At 39.6% G+C, this 21,660-nt stretch overlaps 1 protein-coding gene across 1 annotated transcript in view; it reads right to left on the bottom strand.

Annotated features, from left to right (window-relative positions):
* Positions 1 to 20,720, bottom strand: part of itga5 (integrin, alpha 5 (fibronectin receptor, alpha polypeptide)) — a 50,562-nt gene extending 29,842 nt beyond the window's left edge. Inside the window, exons 1-2 of the mRNA XM_047362547.1 lie at positions 20,349 to 20,720; positions 4,509 to 4,639 (exon numbers count right to left, since the gene is read on the bottom strand). Of these exons, the coding sequence (XP_047218503.1) occupies positions 4,509 to 4,639; positions 20,349 to 20,557 (340 nt within the window). The 5' untranslated portion in view covers positions 20,558 to 20,720. The remainder of the gene's footprint in view (positions 1 to 4,508; positions 4,640 to 20,348) is intronic.
* Positions 20,721 to 21,660: the final 940 nt, after the last annotated feature.

Below are 21,660 nucleotides of genomic sequence, written 5' to 3'. Positions count from 1 at the left end.
AGGTTAACATTGTTAAACTATTATATTATATAGCAGTAGTAATAATAATCAATTGTTGTTTTAAATTAAGACATTTAAATGCAACACTAAGAAATTAGAACATTGTATACATTTTTGGTTAAATTTTTGTTGTGAACCCGTGTTAGTTTTACTTAAACTTATCTTACCATGAGATTCTCATACCAACCTATGCCTGGACACAAACCACTGTCATCTGATCAGAACACCCCCTTCACTGTTCCTGTGAGGCCGGTTAGTGCAGAGTGCTGATGTGACATGGTGCCAACCCAGACTGTCCCAGGACCAGTGCAGGACTCAGGGGGGTCTGGAGCGCATTTATACAGTCATTCTACTTTGAGCTGTGTGCAAATGGATAGAGCCATTAGGGGAGTTAGAGCCTCTCATTGTAAGAGTGTGTAGTTTTGTGCCTGTCAGTGAGGTGGAAGACAAATGGTCAAATTCACTCATCACATCAGCTGGCCCTGCGGGAGTACCAAGAGAAGGGGAGGTGGATGGAGCAGAGCAAGGGGGCTCTGGTTACTACCCATTTCCTCAATACCCTCCCTACGATCCTCTGATCTTATATGTGGTCTCTAACAACTTCCCTGCTGCCCTCAGTCCCCTCTCCTTCTCTCAGATTCATAGACAGGCTCTTATCTCCATGGAAGAGGAAGTGGATGGGTGGGTCCTTTGGACCACTTTGACCCAATTAGTTAGGCTAATTGAGAGGGTCTGTGGCCTGGAGGTCAGAGCTCAAACACACTAAGGTAGAGGGAGACCTCTGGCAACAATTTCCTTGAAATATACAGGACACGCAGAAAAGAGACACTTTTTCCATACCTGATTGTAGAGATGCACCGAGAAATCGGCTTTTGACTGATAATGGGCTGATTAATAGCTTAAGGAGTGCTATTAGTGAACCAAACAGTTTTAGGTCCAAACAACAAAAACACTTTTCGTTGTGAAGGTTGATAGTGTGGGATGAAAATTCAAGGGAATTCAAAGGAAGCACAGAAAGTGTAAAAAGCTATTCATGATATGCCAGGACATGTGTGTGGTTCATTCAGGATGCAAGATGGTGAAAGAGAGCAAGACTTTTACTAAATGACATGAAGGTTGAAATGATTACAACAAAGTTTCTCTCTTTTACTATTTTGACCTTTCAACCTCTTTGAACCAACTAGGTTTGAAAATCTTGGTAGCCTTTTGGAAATCTCAGAGTGAAGGTGAGGGTCCAAACTCTATGAGGACTACACACAGAGACTCCTGTTTTAGTGAAGCTAACTTGGCTATTTAGGCTAATTGCTAATATAAGATGCAGTCATTTTGGATTTTTGTCTGTTTTCAAATTCATAATGGTTCATAGCTGTTTGGCTAAAATTATTACATCCTGGTTTTAATTATATAGTTAATTTTTCATAGAACCCCGATTTTGCCAAATTGGTATTGGCAAGTCAAAGCTATACAAAAACTGGAAATAAAAAATTGGCCACAAAATTCTGATCTGTGCATCTGTAGTTGATTGTAGAGAAAAAGTAAAAAATGTCACCAAATAACCTTCCTTGCTTCAGTATTCACAGCCAGTGCTGGCAAATAAAGTGCAGCGAAAGCTACAATGAATGAACAGCAGCAGAGGATGTCATAAGTGTAACAGCTGTTTGTCATAGACACATTTCCATGCAGCTATCCATGTACTGAGTGCTGTACGACAGCTCATACAATGATCCAGATGTTAGAGCTGGCTCTGGGAGAGGAGTCTGCTGCTTCAAAGTCTTTTGCAAATATGAAGGACACTCCGACAGCCCAAGGGACCAACCTTGACTCTGAGGCCCCACTGCTTGAGCATGACATCACTCTGTGGTCTTTAGACAGCCTCCATTGATGCACATGCAAAGGAAACTGGAGCATTCTGTAAAAGGAGACTCCTTCAGCTTATGAAAAAGAGGACACCTTCTCCCAATTATACTATATGCCAAGTCAAAGTTTCTTTCTCAGAAAACAACCTAAGTTTGATGCAGCAACAGCCATTTTAGGGGTTTGATTCGTATTCCTTATTCATTTGGATGCTTTCTATGTTTTGCCAAGTCTACATTTTTCAAAAAGGGCTGATGGGGACTGTCAACAAAGTGAAACATGAATCCATTCATTCGACAATCTCCCTGACTTCCTCAAGTTGTGCCAAACCACTTAACTTAATTTTGACTGAACAGGAACCTCCTTTGTGATGTCTGCCGCCTTCACCTGTCATACAAACAGGATATTTCTTTGTTAGGTCTGTTTGTTTACTGGTTGCTTATCTCCGTTTAACTCCTCGAGCAAGAAGACACAAACATGACCTGGAGGAAGGAGGAAGTCTTCCACAAAAAACACTTTTCAACACTATTATCCATCTTAAACCCAAACAGCAATTGAACAGCATAGACACAGGACTACCCCACATTAGGAACAAATAAAAGCACAGTTTAGTGGAGTGAAAGAGTGATGCCTGATCCAAAAAGGAAATTATCAGATGACCTCAAGAGTAAAACGTAATGTCAACAAGGCTTTAGTGGCGACTGTGGCTCAGTAGGAAGAGTAGTCGTCTTGCAATCAGAAGGTTATGGGTTCGATTTCAGCTTCCTCCTGCCATATGTCAATGTGCCCCTGGGCAAGGCACTTAACCTCAAGTTGCCTACCAATCTGCGTATCGGTGTACGAATGTGTGAGCATTAGTGAGTGCGATTCGGTGAATGTGGCTCTAGTGTAAAGCGCTTTGAGTGGTCTGTATGACTGGAAAAGCGCTATATAAGTTCAGTCCATTTACCATTTACCATTTAGAACATTATCACCGGTGTTCAGCCTCCAAATATATCAGTAAAATGTCCATATAAATAAAATTAAATTTGGCAACAACCAAGCTCCAAATTAAAGGCTTCCTAAACAATAGAAACAACAATGGGGTTTGTATACCAGGAAATAAGAACAATAATCTGGTCTTTACCAGGTTTTGTGGTTATTTAAGCCTAACTTCAAGTGTACAAAAAGCACACCACAGATTCCACATTATTACATCATTACTTGTAAAAACAAAAAAAGACCAAAGATTAAAATCTATGTCTAAATACACCTGCTGCTTTCCTGGGATTTAAGAGGTAAAGTAGCAGACGTGCTGCCAGTTAAAGCAGTATATTAACTGATCATGGATCAGGAAGAGTTTTGTCAGTTTGCTAGTTTGCAACATACAGGGGTACGTTAATACAATACCAACAATGAAAGAGCAATGACCTTAGCAAAGCAACTGTTGCTGATCATTGATCTCTGAAGCACTTTAAGGCAATTTAAAAAAAATGAAAGTCCATCTTTCTAAAGCATGAATATGTATTTGATAGTAAAAGTATCTAGGAAAGTTGTTAGTTTTCCTAGGATTTGGTGAAACTGCAAAAAAAAAAACACACACACTTTAAAGCTCCAGCACAGACTCTACAATCCTTATTTATGGATAAATTAGTTGGTGATCAGAAATGATTTAACGCTTGATCAAAGCTTATCGGACGGTCATAAGCTAAGAGTGTTGCATTTTATTGAAGACTCAGCTAGGTGTCAGATGTATCACAAAACATAAGAGGCATCTGGTAAGTCAATTGTTTTCTATATAGCAACTGTCCCCATATTAAAGTCCAAAATTACACAAAAAGGCGTATAAAAAAATATTCTGTTGTTATTTAATTCTCAAAAAAAATCTAAATGTGCTAAAATCTGTATTAGCTAGTCATTACTTTACAATATTGGTAATTGGAAGTGGGCCACAAAATCTCTGATCGGTTCATCTCTACTCAGCATGGAATATTTTAAGGTTTTTGCCAGGACAATCAGAAAAAACAGGTATGGCTTGTTTGGAACAGTTAAAGGACACATATTTCACTTTTTAAGGTTTGCAAACTTGCAAATGAATGCACCAGTTGACTTCTGGAAAAAAATGTCCCTTTGGATCAAAAGTAGAGATGTTTGTCTATGCGTCAAACCACCACAGAGAGACCAATAACTCCTAAGTTGACCATGTGAAGCAAATCGCAGCAGAAAAACCACCACAGAATGGTTGAAAACGATAAAAATCAAGGTGTTATAGTTGCTCAGTCAAAGTTCAGACAACAACCAGATGGAAATGCTTTGTTGGGACCTTTAGAGAGTTGTACAGAAATGATTATCAGTAAACTTCAATGAACTAAAGCAACGTTCTAAAAAAAAAAAAAACAAATCAACTAAATTTCACTGCAAAGATGCAAGAGAGTAAAAAAGTCAGAAAACAACGTCTTATAGTTACAGTTTTAAAAGCTGTTTAATTGAGGACTTCATCTTTGTTAACAATGACAGAGTGGAATCTATTGTGTATTTTTGTTAACTTGAGGTTAGATTTGAATCATTTTAGAACCTATAAAAGACCAGGTGATTTTCAAAATGTCCTCATATAAAACCCTAACACTGAACGACTGTACAATAAAAGTGGTTCTTGTATGTGTCATAAATCTTACCTTCTGGATCGAATTCAATGGTGTGACAGTTCGATTGGCTAACGCTCCATGGACAGTAGAACACAGACCCTCCCTCTGTAACATTGTCCTGGCTCGTGTTGGCTTTGGGGGCTCCAATAACCACACTTGCACTGTGAGGAAGAGAAACACATTGAAAGTCTTTGTTTTAGGTTTGAACGTTAAAAGATAACAAATCCCAACCATTATAAATGTGACATTAAACCATTATTGGGATCTGCTGCTCTCAGTCTGGTGTCTATTTCCAGTCGCCCTCCAGACATATCCACTGAAAGCAGCGTGTACATTTTACAGCTCAGAGAGCTGTGTTCATTCCAGAGTGCAGAACATTTTAACAGGTTGCTGCTCTGTTTTTACATATCCCACCCGCTCACTGGAAACTGAAAATCACATGTGCACATGTGACGCTCACACATTAACCTCACTTTATCAAATGCACAAGGAGAAACACTTGCAAGGTCACGCATTATCCTGGGGGGCACGATTCAATAGGAAAACAAGAGAGCAGACAGGCTAAGTGGATTCATGCTCTTGTTTCTACAGCTGGGATGCTAAATGACTGTATCCTTGGAGTTCTACTGTATGAGCAGAGAAAGGGTGGCCAACCACTTCAACACACTGAAAGAATACTGTGACTACAGGTGAGCCCAGGAGCAATTACAATCCTGGGTGGACTTCAGATAAAATGTCAGTGATGATATGTTAATGGGTCAGTCAAGGTTTGGGTAAGAATAAGAATATAAAAAGAACTATAGCAAATAATATTTCTTCAGTAGATGCTGCAGCAATGACCTCATAGCGGACACGCTTGGAACAACAAGTACCAGATACAGTCATTTCCATGTTGGTAAGAGAGGGAAAGAACCATTGGGACCAGATGATGTTTAGGGGGCTTGAAAACAGGAAGAGCCCACCCGTTCCTAATCTGGATCCTACAATACTATACAAAAGTTTACTTTTTGACTAAACTTAGCATCCTCCCCCCAAAGGTAACAAATCAGAATTCCTCACAAATCTGTAAAACTATGCTTAATTCCCACCTCCTTGTAATTCACCTATATTAATGCCACTTAAATCATCCATTACCTCTGATGACAAAACAAATGTAATGGGATAGGCTATAGAAAAAAACACTTTCAAAGCATTTCTGCCTTAACAATTTTGAAGACATGACCCTTAGGAAACAAAGAGAGCAGAAACCACAACATTGTTGCTAGATAAGAAAAAGAAACAACGCAGTTAATGCTAAAAAGGATGAAATGGTGTCCCCCTACTTTATTTCTAACCACTAATGCAAGCATACAAGAACATCCCAGCAGAGCTACATAGCTCTGAATAACAGCAAAGTGCATTAATGTTTTTCCTCCTTTTCTCTGATACCCAGAGCAAAAATATGCCTTTAAAAATCACCAAATTAGTAAATATAGTCTCTCTGTCAACAATTTAATCTCAGTATAACTGATCTACAGTTGTTCTATGTTCTGTTAGAAAATATTAGTAAACAAACAGCATCATACAGACCAAGGAATGCACCAAACAGATCAGTGATATAATTGTGGAGAAATTAAAGCAGGGTTCGGTTAAACACTGTCACAAGCTTTAAACATCTTATGTTTAATGTTTGAGACTTTAGCAAGAGACACTTTTAGAAGTTCTAAAATACTTGAGGCTGCGGAGGTCAGCAGGATAGACACCCCTAACATAAAACCAGAGCTACAATTGAATGTTTTAGATTAATGAATAAGCTTGTGTAAGAACGGCCCAGTTAAAGGCCAGACCTACGTCCCATTGAATATATATGGCAAGACATGTAAATTAATGTCCAAAAATGCTTTCTATCCAATCTGGCTGTCAAATAAAATGGGCAAAATGTCACACTCTAGATTTCCAGAGCTGATGGAAGCAGACACCAAAAGACCTTCCGCTGTATTTGTTGCAATCGGTGGTTCTACCAAATATGTGCTTAGGGGACTGAACATTAATGCACAGCACAATTCAGTCTTTTATTTCTAAAAAGAATGAAAAACCATTTAGCCCTGTAGTGAAATATCTGGTTCTAACCATTTTTAAATCTTATTGACATTTCAGACCAAGTATGCGCACCTATAATCTACAAGCCACCAATAACTATTTAAGGAATACATTTCAAAACATACGAGCACAATAACACCAACTCGATTTCAGGAAAACGTTAGAGGGAATATTAGAGCAAACAGCACAACGAAGCAACACATGACACCACTGGACACCACAGAATACCAGGGTCATGGATATTACGAGCCAAAGCATTGTTTTCATTACCATATGAGCCAAGTCCCACACTGACAGCTTTTTAAATGTGAATACATGAAAATGCAAAAAAGCAGAGAATGTGCAGTTAATGCATGTTAATTTTGCTGCACTCATACATGCAGATGTGAAAAATACAAATACCATTTCGTTCTCACACACAAACAAACAGACTGATAGGAATCTGAAAGTTCTGCCAATGAGGCTGAATTAGCATTTAATGGGCCCTTATCTGGGGAGGATCTAACTTCTTCAAACGTTCCCCCCACCCACCATACCTTTTCTGATTGTTGTAAGCTTAAATGTTAACCTTTGTGTTGCTCGTACGTAATGAATCCCTGGCTCTAGTCGACTGAGTTCTGCATTATAAATTCCTTTGTGAGACAAAGTGTCTTGAGATTGGCACGTAAAATTCTTTAATTAGCTGAATGTGAAGGCAAGCTATCCTCAGTTGAGTTCATCCTGCAGTGAAGCTAGGCAAAAGATCAGCAAGAAAAACCCATGCGGGCAGATTTAGCTCAGCGTGCAAAGAAAAGATAATTTGTTTAGAGAAATGTACTGCAAACTCCAGATATAAACTACTTTATTTATTTGCAGGGATTTTAATTTTAATTTTGTCTCCAACTAATTTACCTATTAGAGAGGACAGACATCTGAGCAATGTTCTGGTAGCAAAGTGAGTAAAGATGAAAAGAATTTGCAGCTTTATCCATTTTATCAGCCGTTACCCAGCAGCCACTAATGATCTCCACCACCCAACCAACAATTAAGCATTCATTAAGCTAATGTAAATAATTCTGAATGCAAGACAGGAATGTGTAACAACTTGACTCTAACTGTCTCATTTATGGGTCAAGCAATCTGGAGACATTCTGGAAAAAAAGTCTCTCCACACTGTAATTGCCAGACTATAACCACTATTTTATATTGGGTTGCAAAATTAAGGCTGATCTAAAGTGTTGGAACTCGCTGGTGTGACATTATTGTGTGCAGCCGTGGCTAATAAGGTTTATGATGAGGTTACAGGCTGAGGTTGTCAACAGGCAAATTCCAAAGTTACGCCCTCCCATTTAAGCCCAGCACCCCCTCTCCATTCCACGTTTAATTGTCTTCCACCCAGCTGCAAAGGCTGATGTCACTTCAACACTATTATAACAGCTTTAAGGGAGAAAGAGGGGAAAACATTTAAATCACTTTTGTTCGGCCTTCCAGTGTCAGCTGCAGTCACCATCTGCAGTCATAAACGAGGCTTAACAAATGTTGTAGCACATGAGCGAAGGAAGAGGGTAGGTGGTGAAAGTACTTGTGGCCTTCAAAACTCACCATCATCTCAAACAAATGTGCTCTGTGACTCTGAGAATTTACACTAATCTATCAACACTTACTTAAACAATGAAGTGGTTCCATATCAGTAAAAAGAAGGGAGGTGCAGTGACCTGATCTAAGCCAGGGGCCTGCTCCTGAGTCATCAAGTGGAGAAATGACGTGTACCAAATACCTACGTCTTTCTTTTAGGCATGATCAGGGTCTGCCACCTGGGGTTCCAGCCTTATTTGTAGGTAGAAAAATGTTTTTCTTTATTTTCCATTGATAAAGAACTCATTAGACCCTATTTTACAAGAAACTATTAAAGGGAACACTTAAACAACACAATATAACTCCAAGTAAATCAAACTTCTGTCAAATCAAACTGTCTACGTAAGAAGCAACACTGATTGACAATCAATTTCACGTTGTTGTGCAAATGGAATAAACAACAGGGGGAAATCTTTGGCGATTAGCAAAACACACTCAATAAAGGAGTGGTTCTGCAGGTGGGGACCACAGACCAGTTCTCAGTACTGATGCTTTCTGGCTGATGTTTTGGTCACTTTTGAATGTTGATGGTGCTTTCACACTCGTGGGAGCATGAGATGGACTCTACAACCCACACAAGTGGCTCAGGTAGTGCAGCTCATCCAGGATGGCACATCAATACGAGCTGTGACAAGAAGGTTTAGTGTGTCTGTCAGCGTAGTGTCCAGATCCTGGAGGCGCTACCAGGAGACAGGCCAGTACAGGAGGAGGCCGTAGGAGGGCAACAACCCAGCAGCAGGACCGCTACCTCCGCCTTTGTGTGAGGAGGAACAGGAGGAGCACTGCCAGAGCCCTGCAAAATGACCTCCAGCAGGCCACAAATGTGCATGTGTCAGCACAAACAGTTAGAAACCAACTCCATGAGGATGGTATGAGGGCCCGATGTCCACAAATGGTGGTTGTAATCACAGCCCAACATCGTGGAGGATGCTTGGCATTTGGCAGAGAACAGCAGGATTGGTAAATTCACCACTGGTGCCCTGTGCTCTTCACAGATGAAAGCGGGTTCACACTGAGCACATGTGACAGACGTGACAGAGTCTGAAGACACCGTGGAGAGCGATCTGCTGCCTGCAATATCTTTCAGAATTACCGGTTTGGCAGTGGGTCTGTAATGGTGTGGGGTGGCATTTCTTTGGAGGGCCGCATGGCCAAAGTTGGCCCTGGATTCCTCCTAATGCAGGACAATGCTAGACCTCATGTGGCTGGAGTGTGTCAGCAGTTCCTGCCATGAAGACATTGACACTATGGACTGGCCCGCCCGTTCCCCAGACCTGAATCTGACTGAGCACATCTGGGATATCATGTCTCGCTCCATCCACCAGCGTCACGTTGCACCACAGACTGTCCAGGAGTTGGCAGATGCTTTAGTCCAGGTCTGGGAGGAGATCCCTCAGGAGACCATCCACCGTCTCATCAGGAGCATGCCCAGGCGTTGTAGGGAGGTCATACAGGCACGTGGAGGCCACACACAATACTGAGCCTCATTTTGACTTATTTTAAGGACATTACATCAAAGTTGGAACAGCCTCTAGTGTGTTTTTCCACTTTAATTTTGTGTGTGACTCCAAATCCAGGCCTCCATTGGTTAATAAATTTGATTTCCATTGATGATTTTTGTGTGATTTTGTTGTCAGCACATTCAACTTTGTACAGAACAAAGTATTCAATGAGAATATTTCATTCATTCAGATGTAGGATGTGTTATTTGAGTGTTCCCTTTATTTTTTTGAGCAGTGTATATATGCACACACACATTTATAAAACTTTATATTTTATCCAATATATCAGCTTTTCCTTTTTTATATTGGAGCAGCAATTTGCATTTATACAACATAATAAGAAAAAAATAAATGTAACTAATAAACCAGCTGGTCAGAAACACAAATCTTTTCCAGTTAGTGAATATTCCATAAATAAGTAAATTTTCTTTAACTGTGTACATTAATCAACAATTCAGCCTCAATGTAAATGTGCTAGATTTAACATTGTCACACAGAAAGCACAAAAACGTACCAAAAGAAAATAAGACATCAGTTCCTACCCGCCTAGGGACTTTTTATTTGAATTTTCTCCCAAGAAGAAATGTGCTGCATGTGAAATATTGGCAACCTTTTGGAAATCATATGGTTAGGGTAAGGGAGTCCATTCTTCAGGAAATACACATGAAGACAGCTATTACAGTTGGTAATGCTGACTGTAAAAATCATACTAATCTGTAACATAAGATACTAAAGACAGTTATAAAATGTCAATTTAAAAATTATTTTAATTTGATTTAAAATAACAAAACCCTTTTTTTATAGTGACAGCTTTCTCCTGGGTTTCAAAAAAGGTATAAAACTTCTTCAATTAAAAGTTTCAATTTTAGTCCTTTAAAGTCTCAAATATTCAAGACTGTTGCAATGACAAATAAAATAAAGATTATTATTGGTTTAAATTTGTATTTTTAGTCATTCATTGCCTCTTTTTATTGACTTATTTTATTTATTTTTGATTATTTGTATAGGAATTGATTTTTTGAAGTTTGTTCTTGTTCTGGCTAAGGAAGAGTTCATGGCCTTACAATTCCTGTGAAACCTTAAAAACAATACTGCTCCTGAAATTGGCTTTTGTAGTTTGCTTTGGGAATTTAAAATCTAAATGTTCTTACAAATCAGTTTTTACAAACAGTTGAAAAATTTAATTAATAGTCATTTTTCAGAATGCATGTAGGTCTTGAAATGTAAATCCTGAGGCTCTTTAAAAAGGTCTCAAACAAATCACAGATTTAACTAACTGAAACTTGCAGGAACCCTTTATCTCACACACACTGTGTGACATCACCTCTGCTTATAATATAAATGGTTGATCGGTGCTCATGGCAGGAAGGCCAGATAAAACGTATCTGAATGCTGTAAATTATAGTCTTTGAAGAGAAATCAGCTAAAATTTGTATGAGCTTTACCTGAGACTGAAATGTGGCCACAAATCTCTGGTCAGCACATCCATCTCTACTACCGGTAATCATTTTTCAGAGCATGTGTAACTCAGACTGAGATCAGCTGAATGACTGATATAAGAAACACAAGAAGTGTGTGATGACTTATTCTAGACAGCATGGAGCCATATGAGCAGTCCCATGTCCTCTCAGAGCCAAGGCCAGACAGAAGCTGTTTGAGTCCTTACCGCTGCCATATGGACAGTCATCCACTCACATACACACACTCTGACACTAAAGTACAGGAGCAAGGAGATGATGAGAGAAGCAGTGTTTGCTGGGATGGCGTGTGCTGACTACAGACAGTCTACTGTGCTGAACTGCAGCTATATTTTTCATTCACCGTTGCATGGAGCTGGAATTTTAAGCCATAACAACATAAAAGAGACAGCATGTTGCCTTGCAAGATGTGACCTTTACAAAATGTATAGACCTTTCTATATCCAAGGACAGACTTAAAAAATGCTGATCCAACAATAAGATAAACAGTCCACTCTGCTGAGGATCCGAACCCAGATCAGAGTAAAAAAAGAAATCTAGTTTCCTGAGTATTCTCTGAAGGGTAATGCAGTTAAGCAACAGGTGGCCTGGAAATTACAAGCAGCGCTATCTAAGGCATGCACACCCTGCTGTTTATTGACGCACAGGAAAAATCTGAGGACTTCCAGACAAAATTTGAAATAATGGTTCAAACACAGCAAGTTTGGGAGGCTCTAGTCTGTTAAATGAATTAGCTTATTACACCCACCAGATTTAGCCATCTTTATTTATTTTATTACAAAACCTTCATCAAGGAGCAATCAGTTGACTTCCTGTCACCTACATGGGTACTTTAAGAGTGAGAAAAGTCGCAGCTGCCAACACATTTTATAAGTGGCACGTAAGAAATTTAGACCATTCTGTTACCACTGAAAACATCAATAAGTCTTGTAGTCTTACAGATAAATCTTTTTCAGGCCAATGTTTCTCAGACCCCTCAGCAACTATTACCGTGCATTACTCCCCTCCCCAAGGTTCTCCTGCAGGGGGTTTAACAGCCTGGTGGTTCACACCTCTCCACAATTGCCACATCAGGGGGTCCAATGCTCTCACCTCAGGATAGAGAGGCTGTTGTATTAGAAGGAACAATGATAGTGGAGGGGGTTGCAGCCATCTGAGAACTTAGCTCCAATGCAGACCCACCCTTCATGTTCCCACAGAAACATACAACTCATTGCAAAATATTCATACTTCTTGAACTTTTGTACATTTGCCACATCACACCCGCCAACTTTAATCTACTGTACTGGAATTCCAGATGATAGACCAACACAAAGTACAGAATAATTTTTAAATGGAAGGAAAATAATACAATTTTCAAAAACATTTACAAGGTTGAAAAAGTGTTGCATTCTGTACCACCTTTACTCTCATACCCCTAACGTAAATCTACAGCAACAAAATGTCTTCAGAAGTCACCTTCTAGAGTTCCCCTGTCATTAATTTAATCCAATAGTAAATCCAGCTGTTCTGTGAAGGCCTAAGCAGTTTGTTAGAGAAAATTAGTAAACAAACAGCATCACAAAGACCAAGAAACACAACAGGGAGAAAGTCAGGGAAAAAGTTTTGGAAAAGTTGAAAGTGAAGCTAGCAGGAATATCTCATGCTCTGAACATCTAATGAAGCCTAGTTAAATTTACCTTCTAATAATGAAAATTGTATGAGGCAACTGCAAACCTACCAAGACATGGTCTTCTATCTAAGCTGATTTACAGGCTGGTCAAGGAACTGCCCAATCAGAGAAATAGGCAAGATGCCAATGGCAATTCTGGAGGAGCTGCATAGGCCAATAGCTCAGGTGGCAGAATATTTTGTGCACTCCAAAAATTGTTAAAAGAAAGCTATATGAAGTCCTCCTTTCAGTTTGCCATAAGCAATATAGAGGACATAGCATACCTGTAGAAGAAGGTGCGCTGGCCAGATAGACACCGAAACTGAACTTTTTGGCCTGCATGCAAAACACAATGTGTGGTGGCAATTTAGCAATACACATCACTCTGAACACGCCATCTCCATTATGAAGCATGGTGGTGACTAAATTATGTTATGGGGATCCATTTTTTTAGCAGGTTCATCTTCCAGCCATACAAACAACTTAAACATGCAGTTAGCTAAATTCAATTAAAAATCCATAGACATACTTGAAAATTCCTGTTAACAGATGCTCTCCATACAAACTGACTGGGATTAAGCTTTTTGACCATATTTCCATCTGAAATATTTAAAAGATTTCTTTTTTAACTTTGCTGACTACACAAGCACTGACATCATACACTACACTGGTTGCAATATAAAGGATAGCCTTTCATCAAATTACCAGTGACGTGAGCCATTTTTGTGTGCAGAACACTGGAGTTAAAACAAACCAGGCCTACAGGCAGACGCATATTAAATCCAGCATCAGGAAGACCCCAACTGAAGACTCCCTTCCACAGTGGACATGATGTTCTTAGGTCATTCCCCAAGCAATTTTGCAGAGGGTTCAGAGGCCCTTTAAACACCTATTATCTTTGGATTCACACAATGTTCAATAAAGAACATTTAAGCTGCTTATTAGAAGGGCAGTATATATTGAGAACAAACCAAGTCATTGCAAGACCTCCTCTAAAAAGGATACAGTAAACAACTTCAGCCATCAGACAATGGCTCTCTTTGTCTGCACGCAACAAGGACCTGCATGAGAGAAAGCTTGCCAAGCCAAATATACAAGCTGTGCTCCTGCAGCTCAAACATTCACTGGTTTGATTTAGAAAAAAGTCCAGAGAAAGAGACACCAAAGAAAACAATAACAACATTGGAGTTAATCTTACATAAAGAAGGGCTTTAAACAGGACAAGGAAAAGAAAAATGGCAGCAGATTTAGCAGCCAAAAGAGTCCCTGATCCAAAGTCAATATTAGCTCAATTCTAATCCTATTTCAGAGGGCAACCTCTAGAAGTCCCAAATGTGGTCAGGCAGAGCTATGTTTACACTAGTCCAGGTCAATTTGCCCTTTGACCAATTTGTACCATTTTATGCCCAAACTTTGCAATTTTTTCCTGCCGCACTTCTATTTTCAGACCCGTACACAAAATAATTTGTACCCCTTGTACTTAATTATTTGTATAAATTGTGGAGACAAATACTCATAAAAATGCTCAAATTTCATGTAGGATTTTAGCATATGTTATAGCATATTTCCTGAAATGTTTAAATTACATTTTCATTTATTATTGGTTCATATCCTTCCTTTCTTGGAATGTTTGTAATTAACTTTGAATTTGTCTGTATGACAGGATTGAATTAACTTGACTATAGTAGTTGTAAATTCAACCCTAGTTTTGGCCAGTTGACAGTTAATATTGTGTCAGCTTCTGCTGACAACTTAATGCTCACCTTCTACAGATGATCCACTTGGCCCTGTCTTTTAGTGTTTAACCCTTTCTCTCTCCTAGACATAGCTACTGACTGAGCTTTTACTGTAACTAACTCTATGTGCTCTCTTTCAGACTCTAACCTTGAAAACTGGCTCAGAGTTTATCTGTTCTTTCTTTCTAGATGAAACGACTGAAAGAGCTACATCCACTAACATTTACTTTTCCTTCCCATAGAAAGTACTCCTGGATCAGTGCTTCTGTGTTCTTTTTGTGACTCTGCTCTGTTCTCTCAAACCCGCAGTCGGTCATGGCAGATGGCCGCTCACACTGAGCCTGGTTCTGCTGGAGGTTTCTTCCTGTTAAAATTGTGTTTTTCCTCTCCACTGTCGCTACATGCATGCTCAGTATGAGGGATTGCTTCAAAGTCAACGCCAGTGACTGTCCACTGTGTCTACATGCTCATCCTGGAGGAGTGAATGCTGCAAGTCACTGACTGGATGCAATCTGCTGGGTTTCCTTAGATAGAAAAACTTTTTATCCAATTTGGATAAATAACTCAATCTGACTGCACTGTTCAATGGTTAGGATTAACTGGAATGTATGTACCTGACTTTTGTGAAGTGCCTTGAGACAACATGTGTTGTGAATTGGTGCTATATAAATAAACTAAATTGAACTGAATTGAATCAGAATTCCTTGATCAAACCATAGTAACTCTATTGCTCCTTTGCCGCTGGCTCTTTTTAGGCGGCGTGGCTCCACTCGGTCTCTCTTCTCTACTCGGTACCTGTTGTGTTTCCATTGACTCACTGATGGCTTGAAGCCCCATCTCCAGCCATCAGTGTAGTGCGCTGTGCCGCTAGTAATGTTACTATGTGACATTGTTACATTAAAGTAATCTGCGTTTTGGGGGAAAATATATGTGCCTCTGAACACCTGATTTTATGTGTGCTCAGCTGATTAAGGATGTTATTAAATATAGCAGTAATATTCTCTATTCTACTAAGTTGTCTGAAAGGAAATGTTGTTTTATGACTCCAGTAAATAATATCTACCAGCATGAGTTTGCTTGGTATTCTAGTTTAGGTTTATAGTCTCATTTACTGAGAGTCAGCTGGTTCAAATGGTGATAAAAAACAAAAATAAATCCAGTATAATACTAAACGTTTTTGAATATGATAAAGTCGGTCAGTCAGTCATTTTCTACTGCTTATTCCATAGTGGGTCACGGGGGAGCTGGTGCCTATCTCCAGCAGTCAATGGGTGAGAGGCACGGTACACCCTGGACAGGTCGCCAGTCCATCGCAGGGCAACACACATACGAATATAATACAATTACATACAATTTTATATGAGAAAAAACAGGCAGATATTCAGAGGGTGAAGTACATGGGAACAAAATGCTTTATTCGCAGATTGAAAATGCCAATGTGTGGGTTCAAAATGGGAGTACGAATTGGAAAAGAAGCAAATTGATGCAGAGCCTTTTAGAAGTCACCAATGTTGAGTACAGATATACTAATGACAGTGTATCTAAAAAGCAATGGACCTTGGGAAAACACATGAACTTGCCTTATCTATTCATATAGACTTAGTCCGTTAATAATTACAGCCTCTAACCTGTGACCTCTGTGATCTCACAAAAAAGTCGCTTCTTCATCACTGCCTGGCTCAAGAGCAACAGAGGAAAAAGGTTTATCATTTGTTTAACGGACATCATACTCAAAAATGTTTGCAGGAAGACCTTTCACTTTTATGACATAAAGAATAGATAAACACATATAAGCATATCTTCCAGCTCTTTTCAGTGTGTATTTGACATGGCCTGTCACGCACAGTTCACAGAAGCTAACCTCAGGCGCTCTACCATGGTGGGCCAACTACCAGTGTCCAAATTGAATTTTATGACTAAGGCTGAAGGGCATGACAGACCCACATATATAAACTTGTCAAGGATTAGCATAAAAGTTGGAGAAAGCAAGCGTTTGTCATCAAGTATTTATGGACAGGAAAGTATTTTCTTTTCTTGTCTTCACATCTAGAACCGCTATCCGTCTTGTTTCTCAAACCAATTTTGCTAGCCCCAAGGTTTTCAAACTGTGGCATAAGTATCATTGATGTTACTTGGATTGTCTTTAGTGGTACTTAAAAGAAATTGTGGTATCAGCCTTTTTTTAAATAAATACAAAACTAATTAATAGCCAAAGAGAAGAGTTGTCAAAGATCAAGAGTACATTGATCTTGGTTAAAACAGAAATTACTCAAAAGTCAGGTTCAGCAGAGAATATTCTGAGAATTCAGAGTAGAAACAGAAGCAGACAACAGTCAACCAAGAACGCGTGCTGTCAGCTAATTAGGTCCCCCTGAAGCCGGAACATGGACCTGGGAATTACAACAAACCCAACTTGGGACTGTTCCTCTGGCAAACCAGAAAACCAGCTGAAAATACTAGTTGTTTAGTTCAGTGACAAGCTAACTGCCAACAATGCATTTAAAGGATTATGTTCGCTAGCCGAAGTTTGTGTGAGTAATATTCAGTTAGATGTGACCCATCAGAAAGCCATCATGATCTTTTAAACAGATAGCAGCCATATTGGGTTTTGAGGTCAGGATTGGTGACAAACTTCTGACGCTCTTACCTGGAATTTTGACTTCGGGGACCTTCTTATCTATCTTTTTTAAGGCAAAATAATTCATTGCCATGGCTGGTTTACAGCCAGTTGCCCTGACAAGAAGAACCTTTCCGCACCACCCTGAACTGACCTCAGTGGGTTTAGAGCTACTCCCCCACTCCTCACGTCTCCAAAGCGTGGGTGCGAATGATGTGTTGCCGAGAGACGAGATAAAAGAAACTTATTTCATGCCCGATATGTTTTGATGTGTAAACCTCAGAAAACAGCTAGATATGTGTGGTTTGCAGATAAAGGAATGAGTCACAGACATAAATCCTGCTTTCTGAGACGGTTTCTTGTTATACATTTGACTTGTGAATACGTATCACTGAAAGGAAAATTACAGGGCAATGAGCTGTAGGAAATTTCTGTTTATTAGAACATTACTCCTGTTTTGCACATACAAACCACTGTCTAAGCCTTCTTAGATTTATTTTATTGCGAGATTTTAGAGCCAAAAAAAGGTCTGAAGCACAAATAGATCACAATCATCCTTGTCATTATTTTTCAAGGCAATAAGTACTTTTAAACAACAATTTTTAAACAAAATGGAAAACAAACATGAACATTGAGCATATATGGGTGGTGTTTCTTTATAAGCACACTTTGGAAATCTCTCACAATGATCATAAAAGAGATTAGTTTCTTGATCAAAGAAAGAACTTTTAAAATATGTAGAATAGATGTGTGGCTTGTTTTTGGCAACTCAGAAAAAGCATAAAGCGAGCCCTCTTGTTGTAAAGATCACGAACACAGGAAAAATTGGTGAATTCAATGGATGTAAACAGGTGAAGCAACTTCTTTACTTCAGGATTATGAAACAACTGAAATATTGGAATTAAGGGAAGGAAAACACAAACGTGAGGGAAGGGGAAAGTTCAGGACACCGTTTATGCCACAGACAGATATGCTAAGCACACAGTTGACAGCCAGACCACTGAGGTGACTGCAGATGTTGTAAGTGAGCACAAAGTGTTTTACTGCAGTTTTTAATGGGTAGTCTATCACTAGACAACATCTTTTGATGTTTGCACATTAGATTAAATTAAAAACTGCTCACTCCAAAAATCCTCTTGTATGTGTATGTGTGGATGATAAGTTTCAGCTGAGACTGTTTTTTCTTCTTCTTTGTTTAAACCAAATGAAGGACAGTGTTTGACTGTAGAGTCTGAATGTAAATAAAAAAATACTTAAAGTGCTTAAAGTGATTTTTAGGGCAAAACAACATGTTGCTTTCTGTAGATGGACTCCGAGTGGTGTAACAGACTGGATCCTTGGGATAACATTTTTACTTTACAACACAGACTATGTGGAGAATGGTCAGAATAGCTGAGCTATTGTATGGCTTACTAATATAAAGTTGGCTTATTCTTGACAGTTGTTTGGAGGAACCTGCCGACACATGCCTGTGCACATCAGAATAAAAATTGCATTTTTTTATCCTAAGCATTCATTCACCACTAAAGGTAAATTCACAGTAGACAGAGACAGGGTGCTTTTAAATACCTCAATAGGGTGCCAGTTTTTCAGGTTTTCAAACAACTGCTCTCAAACATTTCTCAACTTCCTCCTTTTGCTGAATAAATGGTCATTCAGATATTTACTTTATAAACTCAAATTCAAACTGGAGACTTATCACTACTTTTGTCTTGGATGGACGCTGTGCTACATTATGCCTGAGTTTGTCACTCCAAATGTAATGTTATCCCTCGCTTTTGTTGTCTATCACAGTTTGCACTTATTTCAGAAAATGAATAAAACTATTGGGAGCTATAGTCTAAATACCACTGAACAGAGAAGTTGTAAAAACAGTGATACATGCCATTTAAGCAACGCGTCTTAACTGTAACAAAGTTCAGTGAAAATGACGTCTGCTGTGTCTGGGACTCGAAGTGATGAGGGGAGGTGATGGGGGAGAGGGGGTGGACAGTGGGGGAAGGTCTGGGCAATGGATGAATTAAAAATCCCTGCAGAATGACATCAGCATAAGAAGGAGTAAGGAGGGGGATGTGGGAGAGGGAGATAGGTTTATGCAAACAACTGTCACCTCTTAAATCATACGGTTCTCCTGAAACCCTTGTTTCCCAGGAAGAAAAATTAGTACTAATAGAAAGAGGCTTTTAAAGAAACAGTGAAGGCCAGAGATAAGTAGGGGAGACGCAGAGGTGGAGTCTCCCCACATGTCTGCGGGTCTACTGCCCTGAGAATTGGGGAGGAGAAACAGGGAAACTGAAGCTGATGATGGCAGCCCACATGGCACAAAGCCCTTTCTCAAATCTCACCATGTCGCCTGGTTAAACAAGGAAGTCTGCATGTCTGAGTGAAACTTTTGTTAATAACAACTCAAACAACATCCAAGGCTCCCCAATGTATGGTAGCGATACAAATGTATAGACACCCACTGAAATTACAATTTTTCCCCCCCAACCCATCCATTTTATACTCTCCACAGACCACTGGGGTATTAAATAGGACCACAGGCATGTATGCAAGAGTTGAAATTCCAAACATGACTGATGCCAATACCCTCTCAGGAAGAATGCTGAGACAGTCACTACATGCTGAGTGCCACAGGGATCACATCTCCTCTGAGCCAAGATGCATCACAGAGAAGAGAAGCAGTCCGTACAAGGAAAACAGGATTACTGAATGGAATTAAGATTAAAAGGTCAAGCACAAATCTGTTGGATAATAAGATTATCTTTTCTGACAAATTTATACATAAATTGTTCATCTTTCAGACTCATCATTTTTTTACATGACCTCTCCTTCATTGTGTAATTATTTGAGATTTATTCCAAAAGTTATTCAACCAGATCATTAGTCTGCTTCCCTGGATATATTAAATTACAGTCAGTTGTATTCCCAGCGAGGGTGTGGATACGCGTAAAACATGTGTTCATATGAGCACAGTTGTAAAGTTAAGAGTATTGGATGCTGCTCTGCTGCTTTAACGGGCAATTGTAGAGGCAAAGTCAGACTAAATCCAACAGAGCTCAATGGAAAGTTTACTGATTGTGCGCAACACATTCCGCAACAATTATAAATCGAGTTTTGTCGGGAAGAAATCTACATTTTAACTTTTTATGCATTGTTGGATAATAGCTTTTTTTATTTCTAAGTAACTCACCTGGCAGATTCAGACATATAAAAGTCAACAGCATATCCGAAGTAGCTTCCCTCGGGTCCGCTATAAACAGCTGGGTTCTCCACGTCCAGGTTGAACGCCTCGCACACAGGCCGAGAGAGAGTGGCCAAAAGCCCGATGATACCGAGAGTCGAGCGGATGGAAAAGACTGTTCTCTCCGGCGTCTTTACGCGCAGTCGCTTCAAGCCCATTGTTACCAGAGCAATAATCCACTAAAGTTTGGTTGCAATACAGTCCAGGATTTCGAGATTACTAATCCGAATATGAATCCTGAACAACTGTAACTTAAAATTGCATCTCTTTGACTCTGACCGGGCAGGATCTCATTAACGCTCCTTCAGCTCTTCCGCTGCGTCTTTTCGCCTTCACCCACTGCGATTCTCTCCAGACGCACGCCCACTCTGCTCACCTAATCACAACGACGCGCAGGGAGTTCCCACAGCAAAGTTTGGAGAAGAAAGGGGTGGAGTTTGTGATTCCCTAGAAAGAGAAAAAAAGAAGGAACTTCTGATCGACTAACCTACCTACATTACAAGTGTGGTCAAAGTGTCGACGGGTAGAGAATTACCCGAAAGAACAATGGATCCCCAATCTTTGCATTTGATTTTATCTTTTACTTATCCTGAGCTTTTTAGATCGAAGCTGTTGTCTGGGAAGGAATCCTGATAAGTGATGGAAAGGTTGATGAAACCTCTCATCCAAGCCAGCAACATCTCGTTAAGTAGACACAAAAAAAGAATGTCTAACAGAGCCGCCAAAAAAAGCTTTTTTTGTGTCTAACAGGTGAAAATGTTAGGCTGGGATACCAAAACCAAAAGTCATTGCAAAATTTACAAGGATTTCATATTTTTTATTTTTAGATTTTAGATGTAGGTAATCCATTCACTAGCTACTTTATAAACCAATCACAACAGCAACTCAATGTCATGGTATGCCGAGGTTTGGTAGAACCAACGTGCAGGTTAGACCGCTGCAGCCGCTTGGTACGTTACAAAGTATCTTTTTATAATAATAATCAGATAACTTACAGAAGTCAAAACACAGGCAGATGATGGCCATGGAGCACGTAGTTGCCAGGAGCATGGTTGCTGGTGCCAGATGAGCTGTTCTGAGTATTCCAGGTACTGTTAATCTGCTGGGATTTTATCTGTCTCCTCATGGCTAATCCTTCATGTCACAAAGCTCAGATGATGTCAAACTAGTTTCTTGAACATGCCAATGATCTCACTGCAGTCCAGAGGGCTTCACCGTCATCATATTTCAATCCAATAGAGCATCTTTGGTGGAACAGGAG

This window comes from Girardinichthys multiradiatus, chromosome 1 (assembly GCF_021462225.1).
Source record: "Girardinichthys multiradiatus isolate DD_20200921_A chromosome 1, DD_fGirMul_XY1, whole genome shotgun sequence".
NCBI lineage: Eukaryota > Metazoa > Chordata > Actinopteri > Cyprinodontiformes > Goodeidae > Girardinichthys > Girardinichthys multiradiatus.
The sequence above is the reverse complement of the archived record's forward strand: the minus strand, read 5'-3'. Positions and strand labels throughout refer to the sequence as shown.